The sequence below is a fragment of the Canis lupus genome, chromosome 7 (assembly GCF_011100685.1).
Source record: "Canis lupus familiaris isolate Mischka breed German Shepherd chromosome 7, alternate assembly UU_Cfam_GSD_1.0, whole genome shotgun sequence".
In the NCBI taxonomy this organism is placed as follows: domain Eukaryota; kingdom Metazoa; phylum Chordata; class Mammalia; order Carnivora; family Canidae; genus Canis; species Canis lupus.
Window position 1 is genome coordinate 776,176 of NC_049228.1, and position 26,922 is coordinate 803,097.

At 38.8% G+C, this 26,922-nt stretch overlaps 1 protein-coding gene across 12 annotated transcripts in view; it reads right to left on the reverse strand.

The window, feature by feature from the left end:
• Window positions 1-26,922, reverse strand: part of PPP1R12B (protein phosphatase 1 regulatory subunit 12B) — a 205,135-nt gene that overhangs the window by 138,199 nt on the left and 40,014 nt on the right. For all 12 annotated transcript variants that reach the window (XR_005361781.1, XM_038541861.1, XM_038541860.1 and 9 more), the window contains exons 2-7: window positions 19,408-19,538; window positions 13,058-13,176; window positions 5,554-5,713; window positions 4,111-4,255; window positions 2,585-2,659; window positions 574-653 (exon numbers count right to left, since the gene is read on the reverse strand). Coding sequence is in view for 11 of the 12 variants with exons in the window: in XM_038541861.1 (XP_038397789.1) it covers window positions 574-653; window positions 2,585-2,659; window positions 4,111-4,255; window positions 5,554-5,713; window positions 13,058-13,176; window positions 19,408-19,538 (710 nt within the window). In the remaining variant the exon portion in view is untranslated. The remainder of the gene's footprint in view (window positions 1-573; window positions 654-2,584; window positions 2,660-4,110; window positions 4,256-5,553; window positions 5,714-13,057; window positions 13,177-19,407; window positions 19,539-26,922) is intronic.

Here is a 26,922-nt window from a genome sequence, read left to right on the forward strand (position 1 = left end):
CCAGGAATCACTAGGCCCTGGTACAGTGGTAAACAAAATACACATGGTCCCTGAGTTCATAGAACTTAAGAGTTTCATAGAACTTAGAGTTAGTGATGCAACTAGGACTAGGAACCCCTAAGCTGGTGGGGAAATGTATACAGTCTCAATTAATTTCTAAATTTAAAACACATTCACCCGGGACGCCTGGGTGACTCAGTCGGTTGAGCCTGTACCTTCAGCTCAGGTTGTGACCCCAGGGTCCTGGGATGTAGCGCCATATCCCCTAGCATCAGACTCCCTGTTCAGCAGGGAGCCTGCTTCTCCCTCCCCTCTGCCCATAATTGCATGTGCTCTCTCTCAAACAAATAAAAAATAAAAAATAAATACCACATTCATCCATCCTCATTATCTCCTCCATATATCAATGCCACCTTCTTGCCTCTCAAACATCCCACGTGTTCAAAGATCATTTGGCTTAAGCTGAACACAGTTTCTTTACTGTATAAATTCTTAAACCAAGTACATCATCATACACACATATGCACCCACACACACCAGAGCTCATCATTTCCCAAGCCGTGAATGTCTTACTTCTTAAAGAGTCCACTCTGTAACTTGCTGTTCAGGTCTGACTCAATGAGCTTATTCCGTGTCTCTTTTTCACTTCGAAGCTGGAAATTGAGAAAACAAGAGAGGAAAGGGAAGAAGTTGACTATTAGTAAAAATCAGCAGCGATGAGAACTCAAAATAGTACTGTTATTCTGAAGAAAACAGGACCGACACCAAAAGGAGAAGAAAGAACTGAGAAAAAGAGGAACCTATCGGTTGGGCCTCCTTAGAAGACAATGACAGAGAAAATTCCTCATCCAAGGTAAGAGAAAAATCATGGTGTTAGAGCTTCAATAAAACTGCTCTTATCAAATATCCAAACCCAAACCTCAAAAAAAACTCTGGCTTCTAAGGGAAGCTAGCTGGCTCAGTCGGAAGAAGATGTAACTCTTGATCTGGGGGTTGTGACTTCGAGCCTCATGTTGGGTGTAGAGAGATTACTAAAAAAATAAATAAATAAACTTAAAAGGGGGGGGGAGGGGAAGCCTGGCTTCTGATGGATTAGAAAAGGTAAGTGTGGAGGGGAGAAACTTTCAAAGAATTCTTGATGACCATACACTGAATTAGGCTGGCAATAGTTCTCAAGAAAAAAAATAGGTATTCAAGGGGAAATAAGTCCTTAGAATAAATTGGTATTTAGATATATGCTCTAGAAAAAAATGAGTTTATATCCCTGGACCCCAAAGTTATGCAGGAACCAAAGATGAGAACCATTCCTAGTGTAGAAATGTCATTTAGTGAAATATTATTTATGTTCAAATACCAAACCATGCTGGATATATTATTTTTGCAACTTCTATGTGAGTCTAAAAATTATTTCAGAATAAAAAGTTTAAAAAACTACAAAAACCTAACTAAGTGAAGTATACATCTTAGGAAGGCTGATGCTGCTAGAGAACAGCTCTGATTCTGTGTGTGGTGAGTCCTAAGTCTGTCTAGATTCCAGATGTTCACCAAAGAAAACAAAATGAACTGAAAGTTGTGTTTGTCTGAACTTTATATATGCAATTTTCCCAATAAACCTTGAAGTCATGAGGATCTTCACTCTACCGGTCCAGACGTGATAGAGTTGATCTGTCCTACCAGTGAACTCCACAGTTCTTTCTTTCAGAACCACTCTAAGTTTCTCTCTTTGTCCTAAACTTGAGTTCACATACCTTGAGCCACAACACATGCAAAGGAAAACACAAAGGAAAGCTGGCGATTTTTTTCTGTCCCACTCTGTTCAGACATCAGCCCTGATCATCGGTAGCTGATCTTTATTCTCCTTGCCCAAATTACTCATGCCACTTACAGGCAGAAAATGTGAATTATTCACTGTGTATCTTGAGGTTTGGTTGGGTTTTTTTCATTCTGCACTCGGTACATGGGTACCATACTTAGGTAGCTCTCTTATACAGCACTAAGCAACAAAATGGTACATGTAACCAAAAAATAAAAAATTTAGAATGAGAAGGGAGGATTGAATTCTGAGTATCTGATAAATCCTGAATATGTATGAATCACTGACCAACTACTTTCCAATGCCAAAAGACAGGTTTGGTTTGTGGCCCCAGTTGCTTTGTTAAGAAAGAAATATATTCCTCTCTGTAATGAATTTACTTTAAATAAAGATGTCCTTTCAGTCAATAAGGGAAGAAAAAAGTTATGAGATGTCCTCTACCTTGGTACTCTCTATTTGGAAAAGACTCTGATTTGAGTACACCACATTCACTTTCTAGAACTCAATAGTAATTATCAGTTTGTTGTTCTTGTCATTTTTTTATTTTCAGCTGCTTGAAGGCTACCTTTTAACAAGTGAACTTTAACAACAAATGGCTTCTGGGATATTTTCTAACAGACTGTTGCTAGTCCCTGAGGGAACAATTACCATCTCCGAAATGTAGATATGCCCATTTCAGCTCTCAGGAGACATAACTAAAACAAGTGACCTCAGTACCTGGTACAGACTGCACTGTTACAAAAGCTTTAAAAGCATTAACCAAAGACTTACCACATTCTGCTTCTTCTGGAGCATCTCCAAGTGCTCCACAAGCCCTTCATCAGCCACATCAAACGGTGTCTGGCCCTGGCAGAGAAAAGGGGTACCATGGTCAACAGAAAACAGAAGCACTGATGTTGTGACTCTATCAGAGAACTATTCAATATCCACTTTATGCCTTTGTTCCAGTGATAGCTTCCCTAACTTATCTACTCAACATTATAGTAACACCATCATCTATCACAGAGGAAACATTATAAGAAACAGCAAGTCTGCTGGGGCACCTGGGTGGCTCGGTTGGTTAAGCGTCCAACTCTTGATTTTGGCTCAAGCACGATCTCAAGCCCTCAGGCAGGCTCCATGTGTGGAGCCTACTGAAGATTCTCTCGGTTTCTCCCACTCTGCACACCCCCCAGCCTGCCTGAACACATACTCTTTTCCTTTAAAACAAAACGAAACTCAGCAAGTCTTTTAAATATATGTTTTTATATTTTATAAAACAGTATTGAGGAAATCACCACATTATCTCTAACGCTTATTGCCTCTTGGCAAATAATCAATTGAAATCTCTACTTGTACCTGTTTTAAAATGGTTTTAATTGCTACAATAAATCCAGTAAAGGGCTTTTAAAAGCCTCGGAAAGAAGGTATACATGTGCACTAAAGATTAAGTCATAGCAGTCATGCCCCTTTAAGTGAGAGAAGAGTGTCTCTTTTAAGAAACATCAGTTCAGGACCCTAGCCCATATCGGGAGATGAAAGCCAGGTTCAGGAAAGACGTGAGGCAGGTAAGAACAGCTACTAAATAAAAAGCCATGGCTCTGGATGCTCTGGATTCCTAGAAAATCACTAGATGTAGAGATAGGAGTTCTAGGGCCTCTAAAGTTGCTTGAAGTGAGGCTGAATAACTATTTTTAGCCATACTCAAGGATTTTTGTCATTATATATATATTTTTAAATATTTTATTTATTTATTCATGAGAGACACACAGAGAGAGGCAGAGACAGGCAGAGGGAGAAGCAGGCTCCATGCGGGGATGCGGAACTCGATCCCAGGACTCCGGGGTCACATCCTGAGCCAAAGGCAGACAGATACTCAACAGCTGAGCCACCCAGGCGCCCAATAATGTTTTTTTAAAGACTGGATGAGAGTAGAGCTCAGCTATCATAAGTCTTTGAATTAAAAATAAAGTAAAATAAAACCTTTCATACTTCACCACAGACAGCAATCTTAGGATTTCCCAATGCCCATTTCTGCCAAGAGCAAATATCTTTTTTTCATATTTATTTTAGGGGCTTAAACATAAACAGAATCAGAATGCTGATCAGTAGAGTCTTATTTTATATAGCGAACATCTCTGTGTTGATAATGCGGCAGTGGGCAGCGAGGAGGCTGTGAGGAACAGAGCCATAGCTACCTGTGATGTGTATTTCCCTGGACAGGAAGCCCCGGCCATTTAACTAAGATCTTAATAAGCCTTTTGTTCTAGAGACATAGTCACGGATTTCACTGCCCTTTCAGAGTCAGGCATACTAACCAGCTTGTTCCTGACATCCATGTCACAGAGTGCTTCTGCCAGGATGGAGCAAGCCTCCTTCACTCCCCAGTGTGCAGCAGCATGGAGGGGAGTCCAGCCATCGTAATCCTGAACATTGAGTTCATAGCCAGCCTGGATTAAAAGTCTAAGAAGAAAACCCCAAACAAGACATTTATACCCTCTATATTACAGCTTCCTGCTGAATAAACTATCACCTGATTGGTGTTTCAGATTTTGGCTCTGAACCACTGGGAAGCTGTGATCACTTCTGTCCTCTAAGGCACAACTCGGGCTTCACGGTTCCTACACTGAGAACCAACCACACAGGGCAGTTATCAATCCACTCTGAAAGGTCACAGGGTATTTCCCAGGCACATCCGCGTGACGTCACATAAGAGGAGTGTTTAGAAAGGTGTACACCTCTGAGATTCACTAAAGCCTAACTAAATCTGCCAAACCACACAACTCTGCTACAAGGTGTGTTTTCCATTCCCCAGTACGAGGAAAGAACATCTAAAATGAGAACTCCATTCTCTTCGGGGCACTTACTAACTTTCCAGTTGATCTTTAGAGGAATTCATACGTTTACTGCAGACTCTCAAGCTCCCAACTCTGCGAAGTATTTGCAGGGACTTCTTGCTAACTACAAAGCTATAATCTGTGTGTGTAAAGGAAGAAAAGTAGGACTCCTGAGGCCCCAAACTGTACTGGCCTGATTGAGGTTACCTATATCACGGGCCTCCAGACACCGAAGAAGTGAGCAGAATATGAATGTCACTCTCAGGCAGAGACGGTCTACCGACATACTGTCACGCCTATTAGAAACCGCAGAGTAGGTGGGATACGAAGCTCTGGAGGATTCTGGCAACAGCCCCACAGACAATGCTATTTGCTACCCATGTATTTGGGAAAGTCTGTCAACAGTAAGCACCAAAAGCTACATTAGTGTGTATGGATGTAAGGAAAAACGGAGCACGTAGAGGAGCAGAATCCAAATTCCCTCATGCCAGTGGGGGGAACTATCCTATCTAATGGGACCCTACACACTCAAGACCTGTAGCATTCATCTAAGGAAAGCAAAGAAATTATCTATGTCCAAAAAGGACCCAAATGATCACATGTCACCAGAGGAGGAGCCTGCAGGGATAGTAATGATAAATCACAGAACTGGAAGAGATCACGTAAGGTCATCTTCTAGGCCAGTGAACCTCAACCGTGTTTCGTATCATACAGTCAGTGAGAAGCTAGAGTGACAGCAGGAGGGTGGGAGACCATCTATGGATTAATATCAGCAATATATAAGTAAGAACTGCATGATCAGAGAGGAAAACAATTAAGAAAGAAACACATTGTAGTTGAAAATCTAATTCGGCCCCTGCTTCCAAAACCCAGCTCATCTTCCCCTGGTCTACCAAACTCCTGATTAATGGAAACGGACAATACCTGAGGACCTCAGAATAGCCCTTGGCAGCAGCCACATGGAGGGCTGTGGCCCCTGAGCGAGGCTGCCTTACATCCTCTATTTTCCCACTGTTGAGCCACTGGCGGGCATCCTGTAACATCTGTTGTTCCTCTTCTTTTCTTGACTGCTCTAGATCAACTCCTGCAGAAACCAGATAGCCAGCATTAGTAAAGGTCCATTTAAATCTGACAGGATATTTCCCTTAGATTCTAAATACATCATAAAAAAACTACAAATAACAGTTTAGTCATCAAGTTGGGTATTCATCAAATTTACTCTTTATTTAGATGAGCAATGACATTTATACACATATTAGTAGTTTTACTAGGGTTAAATCATCATTTTAAATACTGTGTGATGGCAGATCCATTAAAGAAACATGCTTAAAATTGTCTTCAATTTTAAGAACATAAAGACCAAAGTGGACATTAGTTTTGTATGATGGTATTTGTACAACACTACACACTTCAAAAGCCTTTTACATATTAAACTACTTTAGCTTCTCAATAATCCTTTGAGGTAAATATAATAGATATTATTGTCACCATTTAACAGATGAGAAAATAAACATAGAAAGGCTAGGTGCCTTGCTCAAAGTCACAAAACATACTAGAGCTGTCACTGGAACTCTGACATCCTGGGTCCCGGTCCATTGCTCTCTCCCACTTACTACTCCATAATACTCGTCTCAAAGAATCTTGGTTTCGGGTATGGTATACTTTAAACACTAATCTACTTCTAATGCTCATTTCCATAGTAGGGAAATACACTGACTTGAAGCTATATAACCTAGAGCAGCGGAGTAGGTCATGTGCAGTTAAAACTTCCAAGGGAATGCAGCTTTTGTTTTGCTTTAAAACACTATAGAAAAAAATTTAAAAAAATAAAACATTATAGAGGGACACCTGGGTGGCTAAGTGGTTAAACACCTGCCTTTGGCCCAGGGTGTGATCCTGGGGTCCTAGGATTGAGGCTCCCTGTGAGGATCAGGCTCCCTGTGAGGAGCTTGCTTCTCCCTCTGCCTGTGTGTGTCTCTGCCTCTCTCTCTCTGTCTCTCAGGAATAAATAAATAATATCTTTAAAAATAAATAAATAAAACATTATAGAGAACTCCAAAAAGTTCCTCCCTTTAGCCAGCAACTCCCCAACATCCATGCCACTGAAAAGGGGCTAGAGTGGGGCATTCCCCCTTATATAAAATAATGACATGTCCCAAATACAAACATACCCATCCAAAGAGTTCTATACTCATAAGCAGGCTTTATCTGTGCTTGGTCTACTCCTTTTCAACTCACTTAAAAAAATAAATTAAATAAATAAAAACCTATGAACTATCTAAGGATTATCTGTCTGATTTAGGGAGACAGATGGGGTAAAACGGTATGCAATTTATTTTATTTCTTTTTTTTTCTAGCGTCACTGAGATACAATAGACATATAACAACACTGTGTAAGTTAAATTTGTATAACATGTTGATGTGATACTTATATATTGTAAAATGATCACTACAATAAAGTTAGTTAACAACAGTATCACCTCACATAATTACCATTTCTTTTTTGTGCTGGGAACATTTAAGATAGCTCAGCAACATTCAAGTTCATAATACAGAATTTTTTTTTTAAGATTTATTTATTTATTCATTCAGAGAGAGCAAGAGAGAGGCAGAGACACAGGCAGAGGGAGAAGCAGGCTCCACGCAGGAAGCCCGATGTGGGACTCGATATCGGTCTCCAGGATCACACCCCGGGCTGCGGCGGCGCTAAACCATTGCGCCACCAGGGCTGCCCCAGAATTGTTAATTACAGGGACTGTGCTATACATTAGATCCACAAAAGTTATTTTATAACTGAAGTTTGTACCCTTTGACCAATATCTTCCTGTTCGTCCCCACCCCTAGCCCCTGTTAACCACCATTCAACTCTCTGTTTATATGATATCATGTATTTCTTTCTTTCTCTGTTTGACTCATTTCCTTAGCCTAATGCCCTCAAGGCCCACCCATGTTGTTATACATAGCAATATTTCCTTCTTTCTCATGGCTGAATAATATTCCATTATATATGTATAATATCTTTATCCATTCATCCATAGACTGACACTTAGGTTGCTTCCATATCTCGGCTATTGTGAATAATGATGCATTGAAAACAGGAGTACAGATATCTCTTTGAGATTCTTTTTTTTTTTAAAGATTTATTTAAGTGAGGAGGGGCAGAAGGAAAAGGAAAGTGAATCCTCAAGCAGACTCCCGCTGAACAAGGAGCCCAACCTGGGGCTCAATCCCAGGACCCTGAGATAAAGAGTCAGACACCTGACCAACTGATCCACCCAGGCACCCATCTCTTTGAGAGCTTAGTTTTATTTTCTTCAGTTATATACCCTGAAGTGGAACTGCTGGGTCATATGGTAGTACTATTTTTAATTTTTTGAGGAAATTCCATACAGTTTTCCATAGTTGTTGTACCAATTTATATTCACACCAACTGTGTACAAGAGTTCCCTTTCTCCACAGCCTTGCCAACACTTACTGTCTTTTTAATAATCGCCATTTGAAAAAAAAAAAATAGCCATTTGAATAGGTGTGAGGTGAGATTTCAGTGGTTTTGATCTCCATTTCCCTGATGATTAGTTATATTGAATATCTTCTCATGAACCTGTTGGCAATTTGTATGTCTTTGAAAAAATGTCCATCCAGTTCCTCTGCCCATTTTTTGGTTTTGCTTTTACTATTGAGTTGTATGAGTTCCTTATATATTTATCAGATACATGATTTGCAGATACTTTTTCCCATTCTCTAGGATATCTTTATTTTGTATATTTCGTTGTGCAGAATATTCTTAGTTTGATATGGATCTGCTTGTTTTTGCTTTGGTTGCTTGTGCTTTTGGTGTCATATCCCAAAAACTTGTCAAGACCAATGTCAAGGAGGTTTTTCCCCCATGTTTTCTTCTAGGAGTTTTATAGCTTTAGGTCATATGCATTAGTCTTAACTCCATTTTGAGTTAATTTTTGTTAGTATTTTATTTTTTTTAATTTTTTTAGAGATTTTATTTATTTTTTATTCATAGAGATGCAGAGAGAAAGAGAGAGAGAGGCAGAGACACAGGCAGAGGGAGAAGCAGGCACCATGCAGAGAGCCTGACATGGGACACGATCCTGGGTCTCCAGGATCACACCCCGGGCTGCAGGCGGCGCTAAGCCGCTACGCCACCAGGGCTGCCCAATTTTTGTTAGTATTTTTTAAAAAGGGTCCCATTTTGTTTTTCTGCATGTGATTATCTAGTTTTCCCAACACCACTTATTGAAGAGACTGTCCCTTTCCCTATTGAGTCTTCTTGGCTCTCTTGTTCAAATATTAGTTGATCATGTACATGATGGTTTATTGTTGTGCTCTTCATTCTGTTCCAGTGGTCTGTGTATCTATTTTTATGCCAGTACCATACTGTTTTGATTACTAAAGCTTTGTAATCAGGAAGTATGATGCCTCCAGCTTTGTTCTTTTTCAGGATTGCTTTGGCTATCTGGAATCTTTGTAGCTCCATACAAATTTTAGGATTGTTTTTTCTATTTCTGTGAAAAATGCCTCTGAAATTTTGACAGGGATTGCACTGAATCTGTAGATGGCTTTGAGAAGTAGGGACATTTTAACAACATTAATTCTTTCAATCCATGAACATGGGTGGATTTCCATTTATATGTGTCTTCTTCAATTTCTTTCTTTTCAGATCTTTCACCTCCTTGGTTAAACTTATTTCCAAGTAATTTATTGTTTCTTTTAAAGGTTTTATTTATTTATTCATGAGAGACACAGAGAGAGGGGCAGATACATAGGCAGAGGGAGAAGCAGGCTCCCTGCAAGGAGCCCAATGTGGGACTCAATCCTAGGACTCCGGGATCACGCCCTGAGCTGAAGACAGACACTTAACCGCTGAGCCACCCAGGCGTCCCTAATTTATTGTTTTTAATGATCTTGTGAATGGGATTGTTTTATTTCTTTTTCAGATAGTTTGTTTTTTTGTGTATAGAAATGCAATTGATTTCTGCATACTGATTTTGTATCCTGCAACTTTACCAAATTTGTTGATTACTTCTAACAGTTTTTGTGGTTAGTCTTCAAGATTTTCTATTCAGGAGATCATAATCATCTACAAACAAAGGAAATTTTAGTTCTTCCTTTCTGATTTGCATGCCTTTTATTTCTTTTTCTTGCTTGACTACTCTGGCTAGGGCTTCTAGTACTATGCTGAATAGAAGTGGTGAGAGATGGCACCCTTGTTTTGTTCCTGATCATAGAGGAAAAACTGCAACCTTTCACCGATGAGTATGGTGTTAACTGTGGGCTTGTCATATGTGGCCTTTACTATGTTGAAATAATTCCTTTTATATCCAGTTTTTCAGAATTTTTACCATGAGAGGTTGTTGTATTTTGTCAAATTCTTTTTCTGCATTTGTTGAGATGATTTTTATCTTTCATTCTATTAATGTTGTGTATCATATTTATTGATTTTTCTGTTAAACCCTGCATCTTAGAGATCAATCCCACTTGATCATAGTGTATCATCTTTCTGTTGTACTGCTGAGTTTGGTTTGCTAATATTCTGTTGAGAATTTTTGCATCTACATTCACCAGGGATATTGGCCTATAGTTTCCTTTTCTTGTACTGTCCTTATCTGGCTTTTGCATCAGTGTAATGCTGGCCTCATAAAATGAGTTTGAGAGCATTCTCTACTCTTCCTTCACCTTTTTTCAAAGAATTTGACAATTGGTATTGATTCTTCTTTAAATGTTTGGTAGAATTCACCAGAGAAATCATCTGGTCCTGGGCTTTTCTTGTTTGATTACTAATTCAATCTCCTTATTTGTTATCAGTCTGTTCAGATTTTCTGTTTTTTCCTGGTTCAGTCTTGGTAGGTTGTAAATTTCTAGGAGTTTATTCATTTCTTCTAGGTTATCCAATATGTGGGCATATAGTTGTTCACAGTAGTCTCTTACAATGCTTTGTATTTCTGTGCTATCAGTTGTAACGTCTCTTCTTTCATTTTATTTTATTTCAGTCTTTTCTTGTCTAGTTTAAGGTTTGTCAATTGTATTTATCTTTTCAAAAAACAGCTCTTAGTTCCATTGATCTTTTCTATTTTTTTTTTCTGATCTCTGTTTCATTTATTTATGCTCTGATCTTTGTTATTTCCTTCCTTTTGCTAACTTTAGGCTTAGTTTGTACCTTTTTCTAGTTCTCTGAAATGTAAAGGTGAGTTGTTTGTTTCAGGTATTTTTCCCCTAATGTAAGCATTTGTCACCATAAACTTCCCTCTAAGAACTGCTTCTGCTGCATTCCATACATTTTAGCATGCTGTGTTTCCACTTTCATGTGTTTCGAGATATTTTAAAATGCTTCTTTTGATTTCTCCTTTGACCCACTGGTCGTTTAGTAGCATGTTGTATAATCTCCACATATTTGTGAGTTATTGATGGAATGTTCTACATATGCCTACTAGGTCCATAGGGTCTAAAGTATAGTTCAAGTCCAGTGTTTTCTGTTTGGATGACCTATCCATTGTTGACAGTGGGGTACTGAAGTCCCCTTCTATTATTGTATTACTGTCTATTTTTCCCTGCAGATCTGTATTTGTTTAATATGTTTAGGTATTCAAAGGTTGGGTGCATATGTATTTGTGACTATTACATCCTCTTGATGAACTGAAAGAGGTATCTGATTTAGAACATACCAGAATTCCACACAGAGTAAACAGTGCTGCAAAATTGACCATACATTTGAGTACCTCTTTCAACAGGAATATTCCTTAATTCAGGTTAGAAATCAAAATAGAAAAGTTGGTTTCATGGGGTGCCTGGATGGCTCAGTCAGTTGAGTGTCTGGCTCATCATGATTTAGGCTCAGGTTATGATTTCACGGGTCGTGGGATCAAGCCCCTCATGGGGCTCTGTACTCAGCAGGGAGTCTGCTTGAGATTCTCTTCCTCTGCCCTCCGCCTTCTCTCTCTCAAATAAATAGATCATTTTTTTTTTAAGTTGGATTCTTAAATCAAAGATAAATTTTTTAAAGATTTTATTTATTTGTAAGAGACACACAGAGAGAGGCAGAAACACAGGCAGAGGGAGAAGCAGGCTAGTCTCCCTGCAGGGAGCCTGATGCAGGACTCAATCCCAGGACCCCAGGATCATGACCTGAGCCAAAAGCAGAGGCTCAACTGCTGAGCCACCCAGGAGTCCCTTAAATCAAAGCTATTTTTAAAACCCATCTGTTAAAAAAAAAAAGTTTTTATAAGTTGTAATGCCAATCTTAGCATAAGGCTGAGTGAGACTGAATGGTAAATTTGTGTAAAATTCTTTAATTCAAAGGGCACAAAAATTATACACGGGAAGGCAATAAAAACAAATATTTACTGCCCTAGAACATCATTATCATAAGGTAGGCATTGGCATACTTTCCACAAAAAGGCAGATATTAAATATTTTCCACCATTCGGTCTGTTCAACACTGTTGTAGTAGTGCCAATGCAGCTTCCAGGAATATGTGAACAAATGGATGTGACCAGGATTGGCCAGCCTATTCTAAAGGATCATATCAGGAAAGGGCACATGGGCTAAATCTCTTGAAATGAAGTGCAGACTGTGGGTAAGTTAACAAAAAGACTACAAATCACTACAAATCATGTCTGCAAAGTTTTTTGATGGTTCTTAAAAACTTCCTAAAACCTGTCCTCCCTGACATTCAACTATTTGCAGTATTTTTTTATTAAAAGAACACAGAAACCTTCAGGAAAATCCTGACTTATTCTCTGATATGAATTCTTCTGAAAATTAAAATAAGTATTTATAGAGTTTATTCTTCTAAATAACAAACAACAGAATGATTTTCATGGTCAGTATGGTTAAGGATCATCTCAGAAGTTATAATACTTTCACCAGCACCACTTTCAGCTCTCATCAAGAGAAAAGATGCAAAGTCATAAACAGAATTTGATAAACACTCAAATTTACATTGTATACCATCCTTTCTTTAGACTTTATAATATGTAGCAAAATCCAATACTATCTATGTGCGCACAGTGAGAAACCCTCATGCTCCTCATCAGCCTAATTTGTATTATCAAAGAACACTGAGGTTCCTCCCAACTATCCAATAGGTATACATCCTCAGACATGGCAAATACAAGGAATGACCAGCCATCCTTTTGACATTTTTTTTTAATTTATTTTTTATTGGTGTTCAATTTACTAACATACAGAATAACCCCCAGTGCCCGTCACCCATTCACTCTCCTTTTGACATTTAGCCTATTCTTGTGTGAGTTATCAAGAGAATACATAATGTTGGTGATAATTGATGTCTAATGCTGTGCAGACAGATCTAATCCTCTCCTATCATTTGCTAATGAAAAGCTCTATACAGCAAATGGATTATTTTCTAAGTGGCATGTTTGAGTCTCTCTAGGCCCCTTCAAATCACTTAGGTTACCTTGCTTCTTCACTTGCTCCAGAAGAAGATCCTTCATGGCGGGCTCTTCTGCAAGGTCAGAAGGGACTTCACCTTCACTATTCACAATACCCACACTGGCTCCATGGTTAATGAAATACCTGCGTAGACAAGATCCAGGATCTACATTATCTGTCAAATATCAATTTATGCTTGTGTATGTGGTCTTCAATGCAGAGCAAGGCCACTGTTTGGGGGTTTTATGGTCCCAGATATTGTTCCATTATTAAATTCTAACTCCAATGATTAGGACTGGAAGCTTCTCTATTTCATAACAAGCAATACCAACAAACTGGATTTCTTTCACACTCATATTCCTAACTTCTACCCTCTCACTCTCGCTGGATAGAAAGAGACTTTCTAAACACCAGAAGGAAGACATGGAGCCATAAAAACTCACCCACCATCCCTGAGGCCCAAACACAGATTCCCAAAAGGACTTACTTATATACTTGTAATGTTGGCAATAAGAGCCCTTGGAAGATCTGTATGCAAGTAATTCTCACAAAACTTTCTCAGTGTCACATTAGAGTATATTAAATAGTGCTGAGAATGAATACAGAAAAATAATCAAATAAAATGTGCATGAATCTGACTAAATTATGCCTCCACAAAACTCTCCCTGCAACCAGCCATCTACATGAAACCTTCTACACTCTAAGAGGGAAACTAAATTACTAAAGAAATAAATAGTTAAATTCTAATTCTAAATAGTTAGATTCTATTGAAATACAACACTCAATCCTGAAGAAGAAAGGTCTGATCGTTTTAATACCCTAAATAGATCCTTTTTTTTTTTTTTTTTTTTTTTATGATAGTCACAGAGAGAGAGGCAGAGACACAGGCAGAGGGAGAAGCAGGCTCCATGCACCGGGAGCCCGATGTGGGATTCGATCCCAGGTCTCCAGGATCGCGCCCTGGGCCAAAGGCAGGCGCTAAACCGCTGTGCCACCCAGGGATCCCCTAAATAGATCCTTTTTGATTTCTGAAGTGCTTTCACATAAAATTATATGTGTCAGACAATCCTATGAAGTAGACAACATGGGCAGTACTATTCCACAAGAACTTGAGGTTCATACGTGTTGAGTCGTTTTCCTAAAATTATAGATGTGACAAATGACCAAGGTGGTGGCTCCAGCCTCCCATTTTTAAGTCTAGTTCATCTGTTCAGTTAGATCAAGTTGCTTTTGGGCCAGTAATGCTGGGAACTCTAGTGAATACTCAGAAGTATTTTAAAGTGGGAATGAAAAACTAATCAAATCGGATTTCAAGTAGGTGAAACATTTATTGGTCCCCTACTATGTTTAAGGTGCCACGTTTTAGATATCATAGATTTTCAAGAGATAATCAAGATTATGGTCACTGTATACAAAGAGTTGGCAAAAGAGAAAGAATCAACAAAGACTATATTAAAATCATGTTTTTGCTTTCTCTGTGCCTAGTACCCGGTATAACAGAGCCTCAATAAACGTGAATTTCTAGCTCAACTGCACATATATAAAGTGCAAAAGCATTCCCGAGTCATCTAATTTTCAGTTGTCTCTGTCCTTCCCTCCCAGTCTCAGAGAAAGACACATTATTTTCAATTCGAAGGTTAATTCCCTGTATCCGCTTTCTTAACTCTATCAAGTACCAGTCCTCTCTGTCGTCAGTTACTCCTTCATTTCCGCATATTCAATAGCTTCTCTCCTGGTTCCTCAACTTCAGGCCAAAGAAACATTCAATTATACCTCCTCCCACCTTGAAAAATCAAAATGGAAATAATCCACACAGTAAGCACCCCATTAAAGCTTTTTGGATTGAACTGTATCCCATACTCTCATCAAACTGAACCATTTAATGTTCCCAAAGACACCCCACGCTCACTTCAGCTCTCTTCCACAGCTCAAGTAACTTCCTCTACTGAAACACCCTCCCCCCCATCCTTTCCCTTCTAGAAACTCCATATCTCAAGGTCCATTAAAAAAGCTTTTGCCTTCATGTGTGTGGCCTATGCCTGTTCTCACCAACTGAATTCTCTGTCTCCTTCCTCTCATTCCACTCTCTCCTCCCACCCCTCTCCCTCTGCTAAGACACTATTGATGCAACTGCTACTTGAGGGCAGAAACTGCGTCTTACTATTATCGTTGCTATGACATTCTGACATCATCTCTTTTCTCTCAGTGCTACATAAATATCACCTGAAATAAAGGAAACATCTTAACCACTTTGCTCTGACATCTATTGCATCCTTTACTGAGGCAGGACAATGTCACTTAGGTATGCAGGTCCCTGCTTTTCCCTTTTCTGACACGTTCTTATGCTTACAATCAAAAAGACTCTTTTCTAGAAAGCAATCTGGCTTACCACGAATCAGAGATTACTGTTAAGAAAGGCTAGTTTTCTAGACCATTGTTAGGAAAAAAAGAAGTAGAAGCCTGTTTAGTTTCACACTTCTACCTGAACAAGAATAAATATCAATCTATAAAGTAATACTTACTTTACCCCTGAGAATCTTTATAATTACCCAGGGGCTCAGAAATACCCATTAGCTCAATAAATATGCCTTTTAGAAAATAAAGCCTTTCTACTCTTTCTAACTCATCATTGATAAAAGATACTTTTATTATCTAAAGGAGGAAGAAAGAAAATTTAATGTGCTTAAAAACTCAGAATAAATTAGCATCCCAATAAACTATAAAGACAAACTAAATGCTATACCCTTGCGTCAATCTGCTGCTTCTAAGTTCAACACTTATTGGTAATAAAAATATTAAAGCATCCAGCTAACTAACAATAAGCCTAAACTCAAAATGAGAAAAATAATAGCCTCTAAACCTCTTTTTAAAAATATAAAAAATTTGAATTCATACTGAGTTCAAATATGAGACAAAAAGGTAATGGAACATGAAATAGAATGCAAGTAGATTCTTTTTTAAAAAAGATTTTATTTGGGGCAGCCCCGGTGGCTCAGTGGTTTAGCACCGCCTTCAGCCCAGGGTGTGATCCTGGAGACCCAGGATCGAGTCCCAAGTTGGGCTCCCAGCATGGAGCCTGCTTCTCCCTCTGCCTGTGTCTCAGCCCCTCTCTCTCTCTGCGTGTCTCTCATGAATAAATAAATAAAATCTTTTAAAAAAAGAAAAGATTTTATTTATTAATTTGAGACAGAGTGAGAGTGAGAGAGCAGGATGGGAGAGGGGCAGAGGGCGAGGGATAAGCAGACTCCCTGCTGACTCTGGCCAGGATCCTGACCTGAGCCAAAGGAAGATGCTTAACGACTGAGCCATCCAGTCACCCTGTAGATTCTTCCTAGAATGTTAGTTTGCATTTTGTTTGTTTCCACTCCCTTGAAATTTAGAATTCCTATGATAATGAGAATAAGAGTATAAAATTTAAGATCTTTAAGATTAAAAAAAAAAAAAAAAGACAAAATGACCAAGGGCTAATCCTATCTAAAACATTGTTCACAGCCCCTAAGGTAAAGCAACCAAAATGAGTAACATAAACAGTGGAGTTCTTTTCCATTGTACAGAAAACAATGCTATATTTTGCAAGTAAATAATGACAAGATCAAAACCTGTCTAAATAATGATATACATAATGAAAGATAAATTAAAGAAGGCCATCCCTATCACTAACCCACCTATGCAATAGATTCTAATGTAGGTCGTCTCTCTCCTGGTCAGACTTTGATGTCTGAGTAATAATTTCTATAAGGATATAGTAACTCTCACCGATTCCTTTCACTCAAAGTAATATTTATTTGCACAGGAGATTATTAAATTTTGAACTTATTTTCAAAGGAATTGTGTTCACCACAAAGATGAATTAAAGGAATCACTAAAAAAACACTTACAATCATTCTCTGTACTCAGCTTCACAAAAGGAGAAAAAAAAGAGACTCCATGGACAATGCCAACACAAGTGATCCTAATTCTAAGCATGAGTTCTGCTTGTTACCTTCTAACGGAAAAAAGTGAAATTCCTGAATGTAACAAGATCTGGGTAACTCAAAAATCACAAACAAGCCACCTGAACAAATAATGAAATATAAAAAATGAGGTGTTAACATGTTCTATAACTGTCTCTTAGATACATTTTTAAAGTAAAAATCAAAATACGAGGAAACCACCACAACTCTTAGACATCAGGATGTTGGCATTAGTGGGTAAGGCTGATAATCAGAGCCTTTCCTATGAGCCTCTGAAAAGAGGGCAGCCGAAGGGATGAAGAGGTGACTGACTTTTACTAAATTAGAACAGGGTGAAGAACCGAGACTAAAGAAAACTGCATTGTTCACCAATGCCGTTGTCCACTTTTTAGAACAAGCAGCCCAGTCAAACACCAGCACTGCTGCCTAGTGTTTCTCTGGCTCTGACTCTCCCTTTGTTTAACTTCTCCCACTGAACATCTCTGGCTCAAAAGCAAAACAGAGACAGAGGCTCTCCCCCAGGAAACCTGGGCAAATCAGATTGTGCGGGAAGCCATTCCCAGGCCTCCACATAGCTGCCAACATAATCCTCCCTGCTGTTTGCTGGATAAGAAAATGTAATAGAAAAAAAAAAAAAAAGAAAAGAAAAGAAAATGTAATAGAGCTCTAATTATATGGAAAGGGGCCTTAAAACAAGCATCTGATTTTCAAAGGATCACAGAATACCATGTTTTTATTTAGTGAATTTTCCTTATCAACCTAAATCTGCTCTCATCTAGAATACATTCAATTGCCTCATTTTAAAGACGTTTCAACTGCTAAAGTCTCTTTCCAATTTAAAAATAACCTTCAGGGGTATCTGGGTGGCTCAGCTGGTTAAGTGTCTGACTTAGGTCATGATCTCAGGGTCACGATCTCAGGTTCCTGAGATAGAGCCTCCTCTGCCCCAACAGGCTCTGCAACTCACTGGGGAGTCTGCTTGAGATTCTCTCCCCTCTGTCCCTCCTCCAACTCACACACACGTGCATGCACACACACACACACTCTCTCTCTCTCAAATAAATAAATCTTAAAAAAACCCAAACCAACCTTCAGGGGTGCCTGGCTAGCTCATTCGGTGAAGCATGTGACTCTTGATCCCTGGGTTGTGAGTTTGAACCCTACATTGATGTAAAGATTACTTAAAAAGCTCAGCATGGAGTCTGCTTGAGATTTTCTCTCTCCCTCTGCCTCTGTCCCTCCTCCTGCTTGCATGTGTGCTCTCTCTCAAAATAACTGAACTCTTTAAATTAATTAATTAACTAATTTAAAAAAATAAATAAGGGACGCCTGGGTGGCTCAGTGCTTGAGCATCTGCCTTCAGCTCAGGGCATGATCCCAGGGTCCTAGGATCAAGTCCCACATCAGGTTCCCCGTGAGGAGCCTGCTTCTCCCTCTGCCTGTTTCTCTGCCTCTGTGTCTCTCATGAATAAATAAATAAAATCTTTTAAAAACATTAAAATAAAATAATAATAATAAATAAGTAATATAAAAATAAAAATAACCCTAATTCCTTCATTCAACATTTATTTAGTACCTCTTATAACCCAGACATTAGGTGGCCTGGATTCTTCTGCTCAAGGCAGGGGCAACTAGTTGTCACAGAGGTCAGGTGCTACTTATGTGTCTTAATAAAAATACCCATTCAACTAATGTAGAGAACACATGCCAATCCCTACTCTTCCTTTGTTCCATGTTTAGGCTCATTCTTCTGCTATTAATTATATAGGTATTGTAATCAGTATGCCTGACATTCTCCACTTTCATGAGCACTGATTTTTTTTTTCTTAAATAACAAAACAAGTTTACAAAGAAGCCCAGAAAAAAATCTCTAGACCTGCCCACATATTGTTATAGCTGCTCAGAAAGTGACCCAGAAAAAAAAAAAAAGAAAGTGACCCAGAGAGTGCAACAGAAGCCACCTCTAAAGATCTCAACAAATATGAATTACCTGAAGACAGAACAAAAATTTCAACTAAAAAACTGTGGATTTGGGGTACCTGAGGGCTCACTTGGTTAAGTGGCCAACTCTTGGTTTCAACTCAGGTCATGATCTCATAGGTCATGAGATCGAGCCCCATGTTGGGCTCCATGCTCAGCAGGAAGTCTGCTTGAAGATTCTCTCCCTCTATCCCTCACCTGACTTGCACTGTCTTTCATTCTCTCTAAAATAAATAAAGCTTTAAAAAATAAATAAATAAATAAATTGTGGATTTAGCAGGTATATGAAAACACAGTATCAATTATTCCTTACAAATGATTCAACCTCCTGTTTTTATAATTAATAATAGAAATTATAACTATTAATGAATTCAAATTTTTAAGAGCAAAAGATAAATGAAGGCTACTCCTACAAATAATCCAAACCCATACAGAGACTCACTCTGCTATGTTCAGATAGCCACAGGAAGCTGCTGCATGAAGGGGTGTCCAGCCCTCGTTGTCTTGTTGGTTTACATTGGCTTTGTTCTCCACCAGAAACTTCACCATGTCCAAATTTTCATCAATACAGGCCTGAAAAGAAAAGTCCATTCATTCACTCAACAAGTACTTAACTGAGTTCTACTATGTGTGCCAGATACTACTCTGGGCACTGACAATACAGCAGTTGTAATGATGTATTAATTTCTATTTCTTGCATACTGGTAAAAGTGTCCAGAGCATGACTTCTGAGCTTTGTGATTTTATACAAACCCCTGAAATGTCTGCATGCCTCAATATCTCAGCTGCGGGGGCACCTGGGTGACTCAGTTGAGTGTCCAGCTCTTGGTTTTGGCTCATGTCATGATTTCAGGGTCATGGAATTGAACCTCATGTCAGGCTCTGTGCTCAGCTGGAGATTCTCCCCCCGCCCCCTGCCACTCACTCAGCCACACACACGTGCTCTCTAATAAATAAATGTCTTCTTAAAAAATTTCAGCTGTGAAATAAGTATAATAATACTTAATTTTATTTATAGCACTACTAGGATGAATTGTGAAAGCTTGATTTCTAAAGCACTATAAATGGGTGAGCTGTTTCATCATCATACTATCAAAGAGGACATACTAGAAACCACTAATCTGCTTATGAAGTTCAAAAGAAAACAGTCACACAAAATCAAATGCAATTTTCTTAGTGGGAAGCTATAGATTAAGATTCTGGGATTGCCAAACAATCCCTACTTTGGTGAGAAAGGATGAGATGATCACTTCAAACTGAAGAAATGTACTTTCTTCTCACATATTTTTTTAATGACTCCAAACAATATGGCAAAGTATATTTATAGTTACGGATGGTTAGGAATCCTTAGCTGCCCATCTCAGACCAACAATTAGGAGAAAGCAGACGAGCTCCTTGATAGAAACTTTAAGGCTACCATAAGCCTAAAACAAAGTCACATATAGCAATGATATTTGCAGACCAAAACACGGTCTTAACTTATCTATAAAAAGGAGGCAAAATGCCCACATTAATAAAGGTTGTCATTATCAAGGTTTTGATGGTTCTAAAACAGTTGGGATAATTCAGGACCCAGAAACAAATGAAACTCCTTTAAAAAAACAAAAAAACAAAAAAAACCTTGTCTTTAAGTCCCCTCCTTGGGCAGTGTGGGAGTGTGGTGGGAGTTAAAACTTTAGCTCAAAAGCTATTATCAGATCAAAATGATTTTCTATAATAATATCAAAACATTAGGGATGCCTGGGTGTGTCAGTGGTTGAGCGTCTGCCTCTGGCTCAGGGCCTGACCCCTGGGTCGCAGGATTGAGTTCTGCATGGTCCTCCCTGCAGGGAGCCTGCTTCTCCCTCTGCCTGTGTCTCTGCCTCTCTCTCTCTACGTCTCTCATGAATAAATAAAATCTTAAAAAATAATAATAATAATTTAAAAACATTATTTGCCCTTTTCACTGTGTTGACATTTGCACTAAGGATACAAAAGGTATTATGGGTACAACTACTGGTGCCTTAGTATGAATCAAGGTGGTAGCACTGAAGGGTACTAGTCCTCACTGTATCCTTCCATACCACACACTTACAGTTTATTTTATATATATATATAAATATATATATATATGACTATATATATGACTATATATATATATGCAGTTTATTTTATATATATATAAATATATATATATATATATGACTTAAGTAGTACATATCTTACTCAGAGACTTACAGGAACTTCCTCCAGAGATAAACCTCATATCAATCCTGCCTAGAAGCAGGGGCATGGATGAACAACAACTAATTCAATTTGGATGAAAACTTAATTAGGTAACCCTAGTTACCAAAAAGCGTCTTTGCTCATTTATCCCCAAGCCATTTGATGCTCTTTTTACAATTACTGAGATTAGCTACTATATCAGCCTAGATTTGATTTGATGCAATATAATATATTCCTCTAACCTGACCTTTGGAAGCCAAATGACTCTTATAGCCAAAATTCATAATGCCTTCTTTTTCAACAAGTAGCTCCAAAAATTACATTTCTTCTACCAAACCTTTCTTCTTAGGTTTATCAACTTCTACGAGCATTTCTTACTCTTTACTTCTATACCATGTAAAATATTTCATAATTAGGGGCACCCAAGTGGCTTAGGGGTTGAGCATCTGCCTTTGGCTCTGGGTGTGACCCCGGGGTCCTGGGATGAGTCCTGCATCGGGCTCCCTGCAGGGAGCCTGCTTCTCCCTCTGTCTATGTCCTGCCTCTCTCTGTGTGTCTCTCATGAATAAATAAATAAAATCTTTAAAAAATATTTCATAACTATTATTATCACTATATTTCACACATATTGCGTGTCTGCCAGTCTGCAGTCCCCATAGGATAAGGTTTGCCAATTCAGTGCAGAGTACCTTGCTTAAAAACTGTTAATAAAGACTTTTACGTGAAAAGATGGAAGGGAATACTTTTAAAAAAGGTACTGAAGTCTAAGGAGAAGAAAATGCTTGGCCCATGTTATAATAAACTCCTGTATCACAAAGATCAAATGTGCCATCTCAACCTGCGTCAGACAGCTGGGTAAACTGCTTCCTGCTTGGTTGCAAAATTTCTTTGGCTCAACAGTCTAAAAACTTAGCTCCAATGGCCACGCCATCAGCAGGCAGACTTTTGGAAGCCAAGTTTTCAAGATCATTCTTTGTCCTTTGAAGATGACAGCAGCCAAATCCCAGAGGATCTAAAATAAGCCCAGTGAGTCCAGGTATCAAACAGGGGAAAACTTCTCTTTCTGTCTCTCTTACTCACTTCTCTCCCTTCCTCTTCTTAATCTCCTTCACTCTATCACCACTTCAGTTCTCTTCCTTTTGAGTTTTGTGATATTTTCGTCTATGTATCTCAAATTCTTGATACAGTATTTTTAGTATTTTTAGACATTGTGAGGATGTTTGAGAAGACAACGACATCAAAAAGCTGGCCCAATCTGCCATTTACTTTAGCAGATCATCAATCTCCAACAAATCATCTCAGAGAAAATAAAGTAGGTCAACAGTTACGGGGTTATTCCCCATACCCTCCACAAAACGAAGGACGCCATCTTGTCAAAAACATCAGCTTTAATGTCAAACAGACCCGGCCGCATACCAGCTCTGCCAATACATCTAACCTGGAGTGAAGTATGTAACCGGAGTATCAGTGTACTCATCTATAGCATGAGAATACCACCTACCTCATAGGATTTTGTGAGGATCAAAGGAGCTAAACCCTGACGTTGTTGTTTTCAAGCCACCAGTTTAACAAATAGCAACTTCTCCAGGAAAGAGCACCAATTGTACTAACTCTTCACCCATCACTGCCCTCCCCCACCTCCAGTATCTTAAAGGAGGAAGGCAGTTTGATTAAAATATGTCTTTGAACTATCAAGATTTTAGAGCTTGTTTATTAAGTCTGACTCCAAAAAATTCCCTCTTTAGTGTTCAGGATCCTGCAGGTTCCTAAATTCAGGAGCTAAGTGAATAAAATAGCATGTACAATGGTTAAGCTGAAAGGGAATCATCCTCGGAGACAATCAACACAGCTGTAGGACACTCGTGCTCATGAATATCTTGGAGTGACCATTCTCTTTTTGTTTCTGTCTCCAGAAGAAGGAATATGACTAAGGCCATGAAGAAGAGACAAATAGTCACTGAAAACCTTCTCAAGTGAATAATGACTAAATTTAGATGCCCTTCTGCTCACTCCATCTGCAGCTGTGCTGCTGACTCATTCACGAACGAAGCCTGGTAGACCAGCAGATTCATCTATCTATAAAACCTTGTCCAGGGACATGGACTCCAACACGATATCTCTACATAGAGCTATGACGAACCTTCCAGCTAGATGGGTCTTTCCTTTCCTTGAATAGGCAAAGGATGCTAAAGAAGTTTCTGACGTTACTCATGACATCAATGGGAATATCCTTTGCATTTAACCCAATTCGTTTTGCTGTGGCTTACATTCATTCATTTCCTTCTATTTTTCATTCCTGAGGACACACAGAACATTACTAAAATAACAAGTTCTCCTAAGCTTCTTAACAAAAAGAAATATTTAATTATCAGTCCAGAGAGATGTTAGAAAAATTGCCAGATAATAATGTAAAGCTTCCTAAAATCAGCATGTTACATTTTGCTGGTAATGATAAGCTATCTCCAAGGAAAAAGACTTGATTTTACCAATAAAATGATAAAAGAGCACTATGATCTCTCTACTGTACCTAATATTCCTCCCTCTATATCAAAGACAAAAGTGGCTGATGGTTGCTCAGTGCCAGGGTTAAATCTGGGAGTGCAGAGAAAGCCTTACAAAACAAAGCCTCCTCCATTCCCAAAATAGCCTGCAACTGTCACCACCACCAAGTGCCGCTGGCTCCAAGAGCTGACCTTGCTCTCGTGTGTCAGAATACTGCTAAAACTACCTGCCTTTGCCCCAGAACAACTCTCTTCCCCACAAAACCCAGCCGCAGATGCCAGGGCAGATGACGCAATTAGAAGCTGGGCTTTATGCAGCATACCACCTATGTGTTTGGATTTTTCAGCTCACACTTGCCTTGATTTCAACAAATCATGCTAAAAAAGGTGTTGGGAGGTGATGATGTTTGTAACATATCCCCATTCCATACATTTCACAATTTTGTCCTTTAGCCTCCCAAAATTTATATAATTCAATAATAATATTAATAATTTACATACAGGGTATATAATTCAAAATTTATATAATCCTCCAAATTATATAATTTCAACTTTATGCTGAAAACTCTCAATGTTTGGAGATAACAGCAAAGAGCATAATTTCTTTCACACAAACCTTACACATTCCTGAATTACCTATATGAACATCTTAAGTCATTCCTAGCAAAGCTAGAATATAAATTCCACAAAGGCTACTTGTTCACTGATCTATTCCAAACACCAAAACAGCACTTGGTACATAATAGGCCCTCAATAGATGTTTGTTAAATGGAAGAATAAATGCCTAAATGCATAGAAAGTTACATTTTCTATACATTCAGTTGATTCTCAGATATCTAGAATCACCCAAAGACGTTGCTCTAGGCTCCCCAAGGTGATTCCAACAAAATCATACAGCACATCCATGTATGGACTAGGGCCAGGTCAAGGATGTTGTATATTGCTGCCTCCCATCCATTTTGTATTGGCCATGCATCTCCATTTCAACAGTGTAGTGTGTTGAATGGTGGCCCCTCCAAAAGATATGTCCATGTCCTAGTCACTGAAACCTGTGAATGTTCCTTACCTACAAGAAAGGTCTCTGCAGATATAATTAAGGATGTTGAGATGACAAGATCATTCTGAATTATCAAAGTAGGCCCTAACTCCAATGACAAGTGTCCTTAAAAGAGATAGATAAGGGGCACCTGAGCGGCATAGTCTGTTAGGCATCTGACTCTTGGTTTCAGCTCAGGTCGCAATCTCAGGGTCATGGGATCAAGCCCCATGTTGGGCTCCATGCTCAGCGCGGGGTCTGCTTAAGGATTCTCTCTTTCCCTCTCCCCCTTCCCCAGTTCATGTTATCTCTCTCTCTCTCTCTCAAATCAATCAATCAATCAATCAATCAATCAATCAATCAATCTTTAAAAAGAGAGAGAGAAAGAGTGATAGGCAAGGGGAGATTTGAACCAGACCGAAGTGGAGGAGGCAATGTGACCAAAGAGGCAGAGATTGAGGTGATAAAGCCACAAGTCAAGGAATGTTGACAGTCACCTGAAGCTGGAAGAGGCAAAGAACAAATATTCCCCTATAGCCTACAGAAGGAGTGTGACTTTATCAACACCGGTTGATAGATCAACTGGTTGATAGATCAACCAATCAATAGACGGTTTCAGGCATCTAGCCTCCAGATAATACATTTTAGCTTATGCAATAGTAAATCTCTATTGTTTTAAGCCACCATGTTTGTGGTAATTTGTTACTGAAGCCATAGAAAACACAACTGGAAAAAACAAACAAACAAACAAACAAACAAACAAAAAGAAACAACTGGCAGAGAACAGGATATCAGAACCGGAAGGGTCTGCTACATCCTTATCTCTTGGTATTAATGAAAATCACAGTGATTCATCCCTTCTTTGCTGAATGAAACATGGTCAAAATATTAATTATACTACTATTTAAAAGACAACTATATTTAACAGAAAGTTTTAGAAGGTTTTTACCCCCAATTGTTAGCCTTAAATAGCAAATGCCTTGAAAGACCTGCCCATGGTTCTTACACTAGATATTTTGATGGAAGTACTCTGGCTGAGGACTAAAACTGAAACTGGGTGGCAGTGCTGACTGAGGAATTTGCTGTGAAACCCAACATTTCAAAGCTCAAAGTCCCCCTGCTCCAACGAGGTAGCCTTAGCACAGAACTAGAATTTATACCAGCAAATTAAAGGTGATAAAGGAGTCAGTAAATTTGGAAATCTCAACCATCAGCAGATCATCACTACGAGAAGGCTTTAACGTATTAGTAGTTAAGATTGACTGATCCAGTGCCTGAGTCACTCCTTCCAAGTACCCGTCTCTATTCCAATCATGATATAGTATAACTACTACTCAAGTGAGAATCATAATAGCATTCTGCTCCAACATGACAGGTGACTCCAGCAACTGTCAGCCCTGTGTGAAAGACTCACAACCCCACTGGCAAAGACAGTTTGGCTCCCAGATGGTGAGAACTATATCTGATTATGTACTCAGTGGTCAGACAGGCTCTGGACACTGATCTGTTGTAGCCTTTTGAGAGCGATAGCCAAAAGAAACAGTAGAAGTAAAGAATTTTCCATGGAGTGTCACACTAAGATTTTGTCCTCAGTAAACTGGCATATCACCTGCAAGACTGTAAACATTTACAATTTGGGACCAGAAAACAACTTCCTTCAGTTAAGGCCAAGTATCATACCGCCTAACAGTTGACAATATTTAGATATCAAAAACATGTTCATTCTGGTTCTACTAAGGCCTTTTCTAAATGCCCCAAGCTCTTATTCAACTGTTTCCTTCAACCTTCTTCATTCCCCATGCATTTATCCACTTAAATGAAGAAAAGCCCATTAAGTTGTCTTACAGGTATTACTTCGGTAACTTTCGTACCATATAAGGCTATACTCATCTGATTTATCTCTTGTTAGATCAAAGCACATTTTTAGAAAGTTGAGAAGAAAGAAGAAAGGGCCCATCCTTTTTATAGCCCATGGTTATTCTTCAAACAGAACTTTTATAGTTCCACTGTGTGCAAATCTCTGTCTCATTACTCATTGGTAATCCTGATTTTGAGATTTTAAATAAATATCAATTTATTGTTGAGAAACAATAAATGAGGCCTCATAATTATCGTAAAAATCCCAAGCGTGAGTTTCTCTCAGATCAAAAGAGTGTATACATAGCTGAGTCACTCAGACACTTGTACATAAATAAGAAAGCCCTTATTGCAGTTA